The 15,555-nt window shown below is 45.6% G+C and overlaps 1 protein-coding gene across 5 annotated transcripts; it reads left to right on the top strand.

Annotated features, from left to right (window-relative positions):
- Window positions 1–542: 542 nt before the first annotated feature.
- On the top strand, window positions 543–15,271 carry TMEM61 (transmembrane protein 61). 5 transcript variants are annotated; one of them, XR_004001765.1, is made up of 4 exons: window positions 543–1,708; window positions 6,459–6,838; window positions 12,773–13,472; window positions 13,567–15,271. XR_004001765.1 is itself a non-coding variant. In XM_030574002.1 (4 exons), exons 3-4 carry the CDS (start codon window positions 6,489–6,491, stop codon window positions 13,056–13,058), a joined length of 636 nt encoding a protein of 211 aa, XP_030429862.1. In that variant the 5' UTR covers window positions 543–886; window positions 1,179–1,708; window positions 6,459–6,488; the 3' UTR covers window positions 13,059–15,271. The 5 variants fall into 5 exon arrangements, 4 of the variants coding, with proteins under 4 accessions (XP_030429862.1, XP_030429864.1, XP_030429863.1 ...); XM_030574002.1 differs by having other exon boundaries at window positions 543–886; window positions 1,179–1,708; window positions 12,773–15,271; XM_030574004.1 differs by having other exon boundaries at window positions 543–890; window positions 1,593–1,708; window positions 12,773–15,271.
- The last annotated feature ends 284 nt before the right edge of the window (window positions 15,272–15,555 follow it).

Below are 15,555 nucleotides of genomic sequence, written 5' to 3'. Positions count from 1 at the left end.
CTTCTTTATTGCAATTGAACGGGCGAGACTTGCTTGTTTTTAAATGAAAATTGAGCTTGTCCTGCAATCGCATCACTTTATACCTCATGCTCCCAGTAGGATGGGAAAGGGAAGGTGAATCAACGGCGAAACGGAGCAGCCAGCCAGACTTACTTAAATCTGGGAATCAGGCTTCTGCCTTACTTTAAATTGCTAGCCGAGCGGGAGCAACCTCAGGCAAGCGTGGTGGCTGGGCAGCACCGGCAGATTTCAACACGCAGGGCTTTTGCACGAGGACTTCGGTGAAACATCTGCAGCTTGGGGGTGGGGGGTTTGATGGGGTTCACATGACGCTCTGCCCACAGCGACATACTAGGATTCTGGGGGAATGTTTTTGCTCTGATTCCTGTCGGGGCAAGAGAAAGCGCGTACGGAAGACCAGCTTTCCGCGTGGGAGGGGTGCAGGGCTGGGGTGTGGCTGGCTGGGCAGCAGGAGGAGCTTTGCTGCCACACTCCCTTCATGAGAACAGACTTTCCAAGGGCGTGTCAGTGGCATAGCAGAGGGTGGGGTGAGAGAGGTTTGCTGCTTTGCATGGAGGATCTTGTGCCGCAGCATCACTTGTGACTCTGAGATTACAGCAGCTGCTTGTGCTGTTTTGTGATTTTTTTGGGGGTTGTTTTTGCCCTGGCTGAGTGGGAGCCTCTCCGCGGGGGGGCGCTGCTGTTGCCAAAGTTTTCTTTGCAGGCCCTGGGGCGCTTGGACGGTCTGGCTGGGACCGGTGTGTGCAAGGCTAGCGTTCCCCGGAGCAGACCCGTCTAGTGCTCTGGCCGCTGCTGCTAGAAGAGTTTCATTGCTCTCCATGCCCTGTGTCAGCTGAGCGGATGGGGGGATATCTGAGGCTGTGAGGTGGGTGAGTACCCCCCTGCTTTGCCTCCCAGCCCTAGGCATGCGGTAAGGGAAGGGAGGAGCAGTGCTTGCTAGTGACTTTCCACCCTGAAGATGTTAGAAACCCAGAGGGGAATATGATGTATTCTCTTGTTAGTGGCATTCCTTAAAATCCAGATCTGGCTGATAGCTGTCAATATAAAGTGTCCCCCCTTTTAAAAAAAGGGTTGTGATCCCTATGGGCTGAGTAAGCTAGGCACTGTGCCTTGCTCTGCTAATCAGAACCTGACATGTTGCATAATTCTATCACCAGTCATTTATGTGTTACCAGTTTCCAAAAGACCGTGGCCCACAAGTTCAGGTATGTCTTAATTTTTGGGTGCACTGGGCACCAAAGTCTTCTCATCCTTCTTTAGTCCCCCAGAGCACACAAAATCCGCAACACTTTTTGAAAATGTGGTTGCATATCCCATTGCAGAAGTGCTTCCATCTTGTAAATTTGCCATCAGGGCATGTGATCTCATCTCTAGCCCACATGTGGGAGGTTAATATATTAGCAGAGTTACTTGAATGCTATGTTAAAACTCAACCAGTATTTTGATTTTGTTTTGCACTGAAATGTATATCTATATATCTCAAATCTAAGCTAGATGGAATCTTCTTAAACTCTCCAATTTCTCAGCCTACTTTGTTTTCTTAATTGTATTCCTGGTAATGTATTTGTGAGTATTAAAAGTATCAAGAGCGCACAGTGGAGAGACTGGCTGTGGAGGTGGAATCATACATTATTCTTGAGATGGGGGAAATTCAAGCTTCATTCCGTCTCTTGTGGCTCTGGATAAGGTAATTTCCACTACATGCATCTGACGAAGTGGGTATTCACCCACGAAAGCTCATGCTCCAAAACGTCTGTTAGTCTATAAGGTGCCACAGGATTCTTTGCTGCTTTTACTGGATAAGATGGTTTTTCTAACTAACAGTAGATCTTATGAATCATCATCTGCATAACTGTATGGGGGATGCAATTCTAAGTATCTTATTGGAGACATCTATGGTAATAATGGTTGTATATGCAACATACAAATACATTTTCCTGCATAAGGATTGTTTAGAATCAGGTCAAAGGGTTTTCTCTTTATGGATGAATATAGGAAAGGGGGTGGGTGGATGGGGGAACAAGCTATCCAAGTGTCTCATTGGCTGGGTGACAGTGTTTGAAATTAGCAAGTAGCCATCCTTGGTGGGAGGAGGGGTGGTCTCAGTGCATCCTTCTCTTGGAACTTTGTTTGCTAATATGAATCATCTTGGTGCAGTCTGAGGAGCAGTTATGTCTTTTGCCTTTGGAACCATGCAAACCAGAAAGAACCATAGTCTCTTGTAGATATGGTTTTAGCCATAGCCGCAGAGAGGGATAAAGTCCTTTCCCTCTTCCCCCTGCTTCTCTGTCCTCTTTCCCCTTCAGCTCGCACGTCGGGATAAACATTAAATGTTTGAGAAGCCTTTTAAAAATGGTTTTAAAGCATATTCTGCGCATTTTGTTGTTGTGGGTGTAGTAAAAAAAAATGTGCATGATGGTGGGAACAGAGGTGGGGTGTCAGAGCAGGAACCTGTCATGTTGGAAAAATCACCCTCTTGGATCCAGGCTGAGGCACGGTGGGTGGGTGGGTGGGAGAGGGAAGCTAGCGCTGTCACTGCCTATGCTGTGCCTATTATGTCAAGAGAGAACTTTATTCTCTAGAGCTGTCAATCTATCACACTTCACAAGTATCAGGATTCCCTTCAGCTCTTAACCTTCCCCACGCAGTAATTCTGCAAGGCAGAACTGAAAAGCGTTCCCAGGGTTATTTGGATACAAAATAATGAACAGGCATCTACTGGATTTCAGATAAAACCTCACCTATTCAAGTTACCTTTATACTGTTTAGGGCCCTGCATCTTCAGCCCTACCCATGAGGGCAATGTGGGCAGTACATGGGGTAGGAATTCATCCATCCGAAGCTGATTGCAGGATTGCCAACTCCAAACAACCCAAAATCCTGAGCTAGGTCCCGAAAAAATCATGTACTGGGGAAATAATGAGTGTGGAGGTGTTCTTCTTTGCTTTTTGGGTCTTCAGGGTGCACTTAGCTCATGTTTTCAAGCTTTTCTTGACAACTATTTAGGCTAGAATCTTATTTTGTGTTAAATGGAAGCTGAGATTTTCAGGTAATCTCTTGACTCCAAAAGCTGGGGCTTTAACAAAAACCATGAACTATCACGAGACTCATGATAAAATCATGAGAGCTGGCAATACTGCAATTGCAGGATCAAGGCCTTTAATTTTAAATACTTTGGTAGCTATACTAATTGAAGCCCTGAATGTACAAATCTTCTAAATGTTCTTAGCCTGTGAAAGTCCCTTGAAAAGCCTCCAAAGTGGGAGAAGAAAACAAACACTTCAGTGCTTTTGAGAGGAAGTTGTGTTTCGAAGGGGACTCTGGTATTGAAGCCTTTTAGGTTAAATTGTTCATTGAGATCCTGAGAAGGGTCTCTCATTCAAAGGCCCCCTGATCGTGCAATCTGAGATGTGCAGGTGGACTTCTACATCCAGCTGAAATTCCATTGGTGGGATGGATTTGACTGTAAGATCAAAGGGCTGAATTTTGAATTGGCATCTGTACTTCACTAAATTTGGGAATACTGAGATCCAGGACTTTGGTGTCAGGTTCATCGCTAATATTTCCATAAATAAATCATTTTTCTTCGTGGATTATTACTTAATTCATTTGAAAAAACCTCAGCAGAATTTAATGCTCACAAAAAATACTGGATTGACAAACTCTGGAAAACAGAGTCCTCTGTCTGCATGATGAGGTACCACACTTCAAGGACAGCACATGGGCAAACTTCTCCATGCTACCCTGCTTATGTACCCTCAGGCTGCACTGGAGGGGTCACCTTCATTGGAAAGTTCAATCTCCCTCTCCAGTCAATCCAATCGCTGCTTTCTCTGCTTACATTGCCAATAACGGTACTAATTCCAATATGGAGACCTATCTACTTACAAACATGAAACACTAATTCATTTTGCAATGACCACTAACCAGTCAGCAGATGGTAATTTTGGCTTAGCGCTAGCCTGGGGTGGATCTGAACCTATGACCTCAAGCCGAAAGATGTATCACATTATCAGTCCTCTGAGTCATCCAGGCTTCTGGTGACTTTAATAAATCTTACTTTTCAACATCGCTCTGCATTAAATGTGGATCAGATCACATAGCATTTCTTTCACTACCAAGTAATTCAGGTTTCCATTTAGTTGGCCTGTCTGATAAGTAGCTGCAGTCTTGACAATGCTGAACTGATCTTGAACTTTTGGACATTGACTGGCGCTTTTTACGTAGCTACAGTTTGTGGGTTACAGATGTGGTATAAATTCATCTGCCTACTCAGTTTTAAAGATGATCTTAAAGCTAACTTGTAACATGAAAAATGATGTTAAATGAATATCACTGCATCAAAAATACAGAAAAGGGCAACCTCACTGCTCATGGAAAGCTGCTGAACTACTGTATTCAGTTTGTGTAGCACATCATGTGTATTCTTTTCCTGGCATTCTTTTTACTATGAGCATATACGTTATTATTATTATTATTAATTTAGTATTACTGTGCCTTGTACAGGCCCAACCAAGTTCGAGGCCCCAGATAATGGGCACTGTACACACACAGATAATGTCGTGTTTTACAGAGGGGAAAAATCCCATATTTAACTAATAGACATAATCTGATCCAGTTGCCAAAAGCCATTCAAATTCCAACCCATGTGGCAAGGGCTTCCTGTATCTCACAATTTCATAGCCACAGAATCCACACCATGCCACAGAACTGGACTCCAGAACCTAGCTTTTCAGTCTAAACAATATTGTTTCTGACCCTTGTGGTTTTGAAGTTTATACAGATCATACTTTTGAGGTTAGCTGAGACCATGATGCAGCTGCAAAAAACAGTAGCTCTGTGTGATGTGAATTTCCTCAATCATGTCAATGTGTTTTGACTCTGGACCCTAATGATGGCATAAATCTGAATGCTGCTGAGCATTTCAGCAGATACATCGGTCTAATTTGCTTATCCCTCAATCCCAGCCACCCCCAGAACTCCATATCTAGTTACTAAACTTTTCCCCTCATCCCCAATACCTTTTACCATGCAGAGATGCACCATCAATACATGTGCAATATCATAAACTGAGACTGCAGCAGAGAGAAAATAAATTACATTTAATTTCAAAATAAATGTCTATTTTCTTATTTAAATGAAACTGCCAGAGAATTAGAACCAGGGACCTTACTACAGAATTGGGGTCCAACTTGTTGAGGAGTGCATGGGAAAAGCAATGATCTGTTTGCCCTCCAAAAGGGCTTATCTTATACCCGGCAGACGGTGACGCCTATTAAAATCCTAGCTCAGAACTCAGTCTTTGATAGGAACTCTGTGATTGCCAGGTGCTGTAGTTCTACAGCTGAAAGTTAGAAGACTAAGACTTCTGTATATCTACATGCATTTACCCCAGTGCAATTCATTTCATTATTGTGGGTAGCTCCAGTGGAAGAAACTAAGATGCTGGCAAACCAGGAAGACATCTAAAGCAATAATTGCTCTGGGTGGAGACCAGAAATAAGCTGCTTGAACTCGCATCCAGGAGGTTGGGTGGATCCAAGCTTGCATGGCTAGCGCAAGCCGCCACTGGTGCTGCAATGTCAACACTGCTATTCTTAACGCGCTGACTCCAGCTGAGCTAACACAAGTCCATCTACCCAGGCTGCAGTGCAGATATACCCTTGGTCTACAGCACCTGGCAGTCATAGAGGTCCTATCAAAGACTGAGTTCTGAGCTAGGATTTTAATAGGCGTCACTGTCTGCCGGCTATAAGATAAGCCCTTTTGGAGGGCAAACAGACACAGCCTGGTCTATCCGTCGTTGTGCTTCGGTCAGGATACCTGCTGTCACCGAGCCAGTGTTTTACAGTCACCACTCAGATGAGAAAACATGTAATAATTGTATCTGATTTGGAAGGGATGTTAGCTTAGGTTTATGCCCTTTCCCCTAACATCTTGGAAAGAGCTTTGACCATAAAACAATCTGCAAATCTTCCAAGATGGTAGGAAGTCTGGAGTGAAATCTAAAGACAAAAAATTTGCAAATCTCTGGAGCTGACTTAGATACCAATTCTGGATGTTCATCTAGCCTGGATGTAACGTTAGACTTTTTTTTTTTTTAAAGACGGTAAAGATATTTACAAGGTCGCTGAAGGGATCACAGGCCAAAGCTGTAGCTATCTTTCCTCTTGGGCTCACGGGGCCGAATTCCCTCCTCAGACACATGTGCAACTCCCATTTGAAATGGTGGGAAGTGCATATGTGAGAGCAGAGTTTGGCCCATAGTAAGCAATTTCAGAGGACACTGAAGTCTCTAAGCCACAGAGTGGTCCTTGTTTGACAGTTGTCCCATCTGGAAGGTCCTGCCTTTTGGAAACCATGACAGTGTCCCTATCAGCTCAGTCCTTTTCCTTTATTTCAGCGTGACTTAAGCCCTGTCACTTTCTCCTTTTCAGCTGTTTGATATCTAGGCTCCTGGCTGTAGAATGGCTGCCTCTTTCCGCTATGGAGTGACCATCACTGGAGCTATCCTGCTGGTGACAGGAACGCTTTGTTTTGCCTGGTGGAGCGATGGCGAGGTGGGACCCACGTCTAATAATGATGCTATGGCTGTGCCTCATGGAGAAGCCAAAGTGGTGCCAAACTCCTCCTCCTCTAATGCACTGCTCAGGTCTGTCAGCTTCTTCTGCTGCGGCATCGGTGGCTTCCTCCTCCTCTTTGGGCTTCTGTGGTCAGTGAAAGCAAACGCTCGGGGGATGTCTCGACACTATCAGTACCACTTCTCCAGAGACCTACACTACTTCACTGTGGAACCTCTTGATAAAAGGATGTGCAGGTTAGTGCAATCTCTGCTACCGATGACTCTCAAAAGGGAAACTATTTTTTTTTAAACATGAATTCTTTAAAACTCTAGTTTCCATTGATTTTAGGATATCCAGGACCAGACAATAAGTAACTTACATGATTAAACTACCGTACAGTAAAGCTGAGTGTTTATATAGGATTTGATATGTTCAAAGCACTGATCAAACTTAACCTTCCTCACGAAGGAGATGGGAGGGTTAGTTAAGTACTACTTACTCCAGTGTGGCCAATTATCAGGACTTTTAATCACAAGTATTTGCTGTTTCTCTGAAAGCCCCAGCTGCTGGAATCAAGAGACTCTCAGCTTTTCTTTGTTAGTAAGTTTCTAGCTTTCACGACTTCAGAGAAAATCTTGAAAATGTGACCAGAGTGAACTCTAAAGCTCAGAAACCAGAAAGCAAATAAAAGAATCCAAAACTCATGGTTTTTAAGTCAAACACATGATTTATGGGGCCCGACTCACAGTGTTTGGGGTTGGCAATACCTTAGTACATACCTTTTTCCTACTGTGGGCCACTAGGAGATTACTACCTTAAGAAGACAGCTCTCTGTCCCAATTCCACATTTTCCCTATGGTAACTCTTGTCCTTAGTTATTTTAAAAGATAATATTAGGACTGCATTAAGACAAAGTTGAAATAAGCTCACTTTGTTGTGATGGATGCTGCTGCTCAGATATATTTCCCATTGATCTTTTTGTGTCTGCAGTATATTTCCTCTCCATGGATGTGTAGGATTGTATGCTCATTAGCATCAAAACTCCTGTAATTCCCTGTAGTCTCGATTGCTTTGTTCCCTTCAGGTTGCTTTGCAATTTGGCTCATGTTTGCTGCTGCTCCATAGCTGGTGTAATCAGGAAATGTGGTTGTGATTGTTTTTACCCTCGAAGGAACAGCCACCAGACAGATTGTCTCTGTGACACGTTTCGGTTTTTGTGTCATGACCCAACAAGCTGAAGACTACAGTACATAGATTCTTTTGCAAGAATCTGTGCAATTGAAGCCTTCTGGCAGGGCACAACTGCTTGTTTCACTTCCCTACGCTTCATTATTGTGACTGGTACAGCTCTGCAAACTCCTTGGCAGTGTTCTGTGGCTCAACAGTGGTGTTTGAGAAACTATGGGATGCCATAAATATTAGGGCTGGGAAAAAACGATTTGTGACATTCAACCTGATCATCCTACATTGGGTGGGGACTTTTGCTTTAGGGCCAGCTCTCTCAGCTGGTTCGAATCACCGACGGAGCCTCCCCCAAATCCCATGGGAGTCTGGGCCATTGCCCAGTTGCGTAGTTGTGAGTCTTTTCCTTTTGCCTAACCTCAACTCTTTCCTCCTAAACTTTAGGGCAAGGCCGGAAGTGTACCACTGACTGTAGTAGATGTTGATTTCCAGGCACGTCTCACCACCAGGAGCATGTGGCCTTTCAATGCAATAGGAATTGCTGGGTCTTGCTCATGACGTAACCAAACCAAGAGTCCTTCAGGCCAGCTGGCTCTGCCCATGTGCACATTGATCTCAGCCACCATTCTTGCAGCACCATATGCAGAAGGATATTTCAAGGCCAATAATCTGCATCTCACCACAGCATGTGGCACTGGTTTTCACTGACTTCACTGTCCATGCAACTAATCTCAGTCTAAATAGAAGCAATTTGTATTGGACACAGGGTAAAAAAAATTACTGAAGAAAACCATCACAACTAACTGCTAAGTAGAACAGAAATGCAGTTAGACAAAAGGCCTGATGCAAAGTCCAGTAAGGTCAGTGAAAAGATTCCCACTGACTTTGATGGGCTTTGGGGCAGACTCCCCAGCACCCCAAAATGCACATTTAGCTACTTCATCCGGTTTGAATCTCTGGGACTTGTTCCCAGCTCTGAATCAAAACCATTTTTTCTTCTGTACTCATGCTGTCTCTGACTGGCTTCGGGGGATGTTTTTGAAAACAAAATGAATCACCAAGGGGAAAAAAAGTCCTTAGAAATGTCTTCTATAAATCAGGCTATGGGAAAAATAAGTCTAAAAGGAACATAAGCACTTACTGTAAAAATTCTCTCTTGGGACATAAATTACAGGCTCCTGTTCATCCAGAGGCTTTTTTGGGAAGCTTTTTAAAATCTGGGGCCAGAGCCTCAGTTGGTGCCAATCAGTGTAGTTCTTTTGGCTTCAGCAGAACTATGCTGATACACACCAGCTGAAGTCTGGCTCACTAATTTTGGCCCTTCTCCTGTACTATCCTGATGACCTGGAGGTGATCAGCCCAGTACTGGGTTCACCACAAACACACAGTTCAGCAAAAAAAGCACTGCCGTTGTGAACGAGCTCATTCCACCATAGCAGCTGCGTTGGCTTTTGGACTTGGAAACCTTTGAACAGAGCAGGGCAGAGAAAGGCCATTCTGTTTCATGGAGGATTACAATATTTTTAAATTTGGTTTAGTTCTGATTTGGAATGAAACCACCAAATTCTCCACAAAGGGAATGGATCCCTGACTTGGGGGCAGTCTGCTTGGTGTCTACCCTGGAGCTGCAGGCAGCGATGAGCTGCCAAAATATTAACAACCGGTTCCCTCCTCCTCACCCCACAAGGGGGTCATGCCCCTCACCCACCCCGGGACTCCTGCCCCATCCAACCCCCCACGTTCCTTGACAGCTCCCTCTCCTGGGACCCCTGCCCCATCCACCCCCCCCCTTCCCTGTTCCCTGACTGCCCCCTGCCACCGCATCCAACCCCTCCTCTCATTCCTGATGGCAGCCCGGGACCCCTGCCCCATCCAACCACCCCTTTTCCCTGTCCACTGACTGTCCCCGGAACCCCTGCCCCTGACTGCCCCCTGCTGCCCCATCCAACCTCCACTCCTTCCTGACTGCCCTCCGGGGACCCTTGCCCCTATTCAATCCCCCTGTTCTCTGCCCTCTGCCCGCCTGACACTAATCCACCCCCCCAACTCCCCTGCCCTCTATCCAACCCCCTTCCTTGCCCCCTTACCAGAGGTAGGGGCCGGGCCGGAGCTGCGCCACCCAGCTGGCTGGGGTCGGGGCTGGGCCGGACTGGACATGCGCTGCCCAGGGACGGGGTCGGGGGCCAGGCTGGAGCCGTGCAGCACCTGGAGCCCTACTCGCGCCCCCGCCCCCCTGCCCCAGCTCACCTGCAGGAAGTCGCTGCTTCCTTCTCAGCCTTCCCAGGCTTCCCGCGTGAACAGCTGATTTGCAGGAAGCCAGGGAGGAGGAGGAGAAGCCGGGGGAGCATTCAGGGGAGGAGGCAAAGGTGGAGTGAGGTGAGCTGGGCCTGGGGGAAAGGCAGGGAGCTGCTGGAGCTTTTGTTAAATTTAAAAGGGCTTCTAAATTTAACAACCGGTTCCCGTGAACCGGTGGGAACAAGCTCAAGCTCACCACTGGCTGCAGTCCCTGGAGGCCCTGGGGTCCCCTGCTCCAAGGCCAACTGGCAGGTAGGCTGTCCTGGAGCCATAGACCCGGGGAGCTCTGGGCTCCCCATTTCTGAGGCAGTCTGGCAGGTAGGCTGCTGAGGAGCAGGCAGGAGCCAGGCAGGTTTCAGTGCCTGGGTTCCATCAGAAGTGAATGTCTCCGTGAAATGTTTTGTTTTCCACAAATCGGCAAACTCCAGTGAACAAATGTGTTCTTGGAATTTTCCCACCCGACTTCTGTTGAACGTCCCACAGCCAGCCTGAGGCAACTTGTTGATTTTCAAACTTGTTTGTTTAAAAAGGCCAGTTTCTTACTGTAAGCGAATTGGGCAAATTCTGGCTTGCAACTAAATTAGCCCTGCTGAGAGCCTGAGAACACTGTTGACAGGTGTGTGGGTGTGAAGAGCTCCATGTAAAAAGCTGCACACAAGAAGCCACTTGCCGTGCACAGTAGGAAGAAATGTATTGGTCCTACAAACCCCAGGAACAATGCTGGATATTACTATTATTTATATTACCATAGCACCGAGAAGCCCTCATCGTGGACCAGGACCGCCTTGTGCTTGGAGCTGTACAAACAGAATTCTTGAGCATCATCTACTACTACCTTATCTACTAACTATTTACCTATATGCAGACCTTCCCCTTTATAGAGCATTCCTGTAACAGATGGCAACTCTAATGGTGTTCACGCTAGGGCAGGACTGAGACCCGTTGACAGGGCAGTGTAGGACTGCTTGCACACTGGCGGTCTGGGCACTGCCTGGTCTGTGGATAATTCAGGTAAACACCTCACATGTAAAATTCATTGTGTTCCATTCTAATGATGAAAGTCTCCTGTGGTGACACATGGCCACCTGGCTGTGGCATTCAGTCCCAAGTTTTTGGCTCCCTTAGGTACCACAGTTTACAGACTAAGGAAGGATCATGGCTCGATGTTTTCATGGGATACCACAGGGTTTCTCTGGAGTGTGTGTGTGTGTGTGTGTGTGTGTGTCGCCATGTCCTAACACTGCAATACAAACATCAAGTCTCAAGCCAGGCCCTGTTACAGGTTTAACTGAGAGGTTTGTGGCCATGGCTTTACACAGATTTCCCACCCCCTTTGAAAAATAATCTCCCCTTCAAGGAAAGGAGAAGTGAGAAGATCAAAGGTTGTGCAAATGTTTTACCTGTACACGGTCTATGTTTACTCAGCAAAACAAAGTTGAAAGGCACAAACGTTGCGTTTTTCCCAGGTTCTCCCCACTGCTGATTAGTTAATGATTAACACTGGACACTATTAATAATGAATAATAATAATAATAATAATATAATATAATATGTGTTTGGCTTGTAGCAGCATCCAGAAATTCCGGACAGGATCTGTCTATAACTGTTTTTGGTACCCTCATCCTCCCTTTCCTCCATTTTTCCTCCTTTCATTTGCCACACTCCCTTCTTGCCTCTTGTTTCAAATTATACCTGTCCAGGCAGGAATGCAACCTAGCAGCATGTTTGTGCTATCCTTGGCATGTTAGCACAATAAGATCTTGGATCGTCATTGGGGTCTTTGGTTCTAAATTACATGAAGATTTTTTTTAAACACATAAATAAAGTGAGCTAGCCCCAGCTGCAACAGAATCTAGGCATCACTGGCTGGCTGAATTCCTCTAGACATCACAGCAGAAGTAAATGCTAAAGAGCAATTTGAAGGAGAGGGTGGGAAGGAAGCTTGAAGCTATAGCATCTCTCTAGGTCTCCAGAAAACCAGCTGCATGATCATGTCAGATCAGGAGAGGCCCGCACTTTGGGATGCCCAAACGCACAGCCTGTTGATGCTGTAAAGTATCAAGTTTCTTACTTTTCAACACACAGTTATAAGCACCACCACAGGGCACAGAGTGGCAACGGGACTTCAGTGCTGTATGCATCCGTGCCTTCAGTCACTTAAGATGGGGCTTCTCAAATGTCTTTAATTAAAGTGGACCACACTTTCATGCAGAAAATTTCTCTTGAAACAACTCCCTTGACTTCCGTGTGATGACAACAACAGTTGCTTACATTAGAAAGTAATATGGAGCCACCCTGTAATGCAATGCTTAGCATCTGGAAGAAAGGAGAAGCTGCCAGCACCAGGGGGGCAGTAGAAGCTGTTAGTTGCTGAGCACTTTTGCAACTTTTGTGTCCAGCAAGTGCTCCATACGCCACCACCAAGTGCCTGCAGACTCACTTTGGGACCACAGTCTAAGGACATCTGGTTTAAGAATTGTGACTATTATTATGCAATTGGTAGTGGTAGGTCCCCCCACTCCCCTTAAAGAAAGAGTACCCTGGTCAAATTCAAACTCTCTATTGAGTAGCCAGGAGTTTTGGAGCAACCGCTAGCTAATGCGATAGCTACTTTTACCTAGTCCATGTACTTCATTATAAATCCTATTTTACAATCCGATGCATTTGATTTGGTTTAGCTTGATGCAGTTTTGCTTTGCTTTTTGTTTCAGTGTCTGGGATGCCAATGCTGTCCCCACCTATGAAGAAGCCCTGAACTGCAGGCCTGCTCAGAGTACCCTAAATTATATACCGCCTTATGGCGGGAAGGAGGAGACTTCACCCCCTCTATATGGAGACTTAGATGAGGATGATACGTGGCCAGGTTGTCGCAGACGCAGCTCCTCAGACAGTGTGCTGCTCAGGACCGTGCCATCCAGGAGGGAAACAGAGTCCTGGGGCGAGCCCAGTGCTACACCACCGCCCAGCTATGAAGACATCAGTGTACATGGTGTATGATCTACGAACCACATACAATGCGTTGGACTCTATAGATTGCTGCCTAGTCTGTATGCTTTGGAACCGGCCCTTTCCTTCTCTAAATAATGATCATGAAGTGAGAGGGGAAACATAGATCAGCTATTCAGATCAAAATGGCTGTTCTGGAGTAAATCCAGAATAATTACAGTAAATCCAGATAAGCTCAATGCTGCCATTTTCTGAGTTGTGTGGATAATCAGTATGTTTTAAAGCTTTCATATATTTAATACAATCACTGAAGATTGCAAATATTTGACAGGTAGCAGGACAGAGGAGAAAATATTTTTGAGTACATAGGATGCCTGTTGAAATGCACAGGGAAATCTTTACTAGAGAGATCCAGCCAAGCCTAGCATCTTAGGGTAACATTTTCATAACAGCCTGGTGACTTAGGTGCCTGTGAAATGCACAGGGAAATCTTTACTAGAGAGATCCAGCCAAGCCTAGCATCTTAGGGTAACATTTTCATAACAGCCTGGTGACTTAGGTGCCTAAGTGCCATCTTAAGAAATGATTTGGTCACTAAGGAGGCTTAGCTGCATTGCCGCTCAATGACACCAGCTAAGATTCTCAGTAGTGATTTTTGGGTGCCCAGCATGAGCCACCTTAAAGAGGTTTGATTTTCAGACAGTGCTGAGCACCTCGCCTCTGAAAAACAGGCTCTTAAGGAGCCTCAGGTTGAGCACCACAAACTTGAGACATCCCAAATCACCAGTTTCTTTTGAAAATCTTGGCCTTAGTTCCTAGGTGCTGAATGTACTTTTGACGTTTCCCTAAGTCACCAGGGACCGATGTTGCTCTGGTAGATAAGCGCGCTGGGGCTTAAGCCTTACCCAACCATTGATCGTGAGCTGAACTGCTCAGCACCTCTGAGAGAGAGTGAGAGACTGTGTGTGTGTGTGTGTGTGTGTGTGTGTGTGTGTGTGTGTGTGTGTGTGTGTGTGTGTGTGTGTGTGTGTGTGTGTGTGTGTGTGTGTGTGTGAAATGTGCTTACTTCAATAGATTGTTCCCCAGGAACAAAAAGAAACCAGCTTCCCTGTTTTGCGAGCAACGCAAGACAAAACTCTCCCAAATAATGTTTTGTGGGGAATCCTTGATACTAATTAGCTAGGGCAGTGCTTTATAATCTGAGTGGTTTGTATTCAGCCTGCTGTCCCTCTAAATCAGTCACTTTGCTGCTGTATCATGGAAAACCCAAGTGTCTTGGTGTTTCAGTCCCTCCAGAAACAGCTGTGGGTCACACTCCTGGTGATTGCAGGAGAGTGGGGGAAGGGTAGCGTTGTCGCTGTCATGGATGGCAGTGATGACTAGCCAGCGTACTTTGTGACTGCCATTCGCCATACACACGGACACAAATGTAGGAAGTGCAGAGTTCTCACTGTCGTGGGAAATCACACACAAGGCAGCAGGAGATAGCAATCCGGTAAAATCACCATGGTGATGCCCATATCAAAGCATTAACAGGAGGGAAGCAATCAAGCAGCTTCAGGGAATCAAAATTTATGGCCATTTTAGAGCGAGACTAAGCTAGCTCCTCAGACAGTGTAAATTCGCAGAGTGCCATGGCCACAGAAGAACTACGCTGATTACACCAGCTAAGAATCTGTCCCCCAGCCTTTGGAGTGTTGCCTCTTTAGTTGAAAGTCTGCTAAGGAGTTCACAGCAGCGAGCGCTCCCCAGAGCTTACAGTAAATGCTTCACAGTCGGACTGGGATTGTGTAAAAGAATTTGTAGTTGCAAAATAAAAATCTCTCAAAATTGTTGCGAAATTTTAGGCATTCCCCGTGTGAGGGAATTGACAGCTTCCTGCTTGGGATCTCTGCGATTCTGTGTGCGTTTGCATATACAGACTCTCTAGAGGCATGAGATGAGGAAGAGTAGCTTGTAGTCATTGCTTTTGTGTGAGTGGTGGGGTTGCGGGGTCTCTGTTTCCTAGTAAATGTATTCCTCCTTCATGGCTGGGCTTGTCTCCTCCTATTTCTTGGGCTGGGAGGGGTTGGGTTTTTGTTTTGTTTTTTAAGGAATTTTTGCTTGGTTCTTTTGTTGTTTGTTGTTGCAAACTGAAGTTAATGGACAATCTTCCATCCACAAAAAGATTAAAGCAAAAATAAAGCATATGCTGTTGTCATAAACAGATAGTCAAGGGTTAATAGAACAGAAGTACTTCATGTCTCTCCTGCCTGTAAAGGGTTACGTTCAGTGAGCCTGGCTGTCACCTGACCGGAGGACCAGTCCAGGGACAGGATACTTTCAAATCTTGAGGGAGGGAAGTTTGTGTGTGTGCTGTTAGTTTTTGGTTGTTGTTCTCTCTGGGTTCTGAGAGTGACCAGACATGCAACCAGGTTTCTCTCCAATCTCCCTGATACAAGTTCTTATAGATTTAAAATAGTAGGTACTAGGTGATAAGGTGAGTTAGGCTTATGTTTGTTTTCTTTATTTGCAAATCTGTATTTGGCTGGAAGGATTTTAATTTGTA

This window comes from Gopherus evgoodei, chromosome 8 (genome assembly GCF_007399415.2).
Source record: "Gopherus evgoodei ecotype Sinaloan lineage chromosome 8, rGopEvg1_v1.p, whole genome shotgun sequence".
NCBI classification, from domain to species: Eukaryota; Metazoa; Chordata; order Testudines; family Testudinidae; genus Gopherus; species Gopherus evgoodei.
This window is presented reverse-complemented; position numbering and strand designations above follow the sequence as displayed.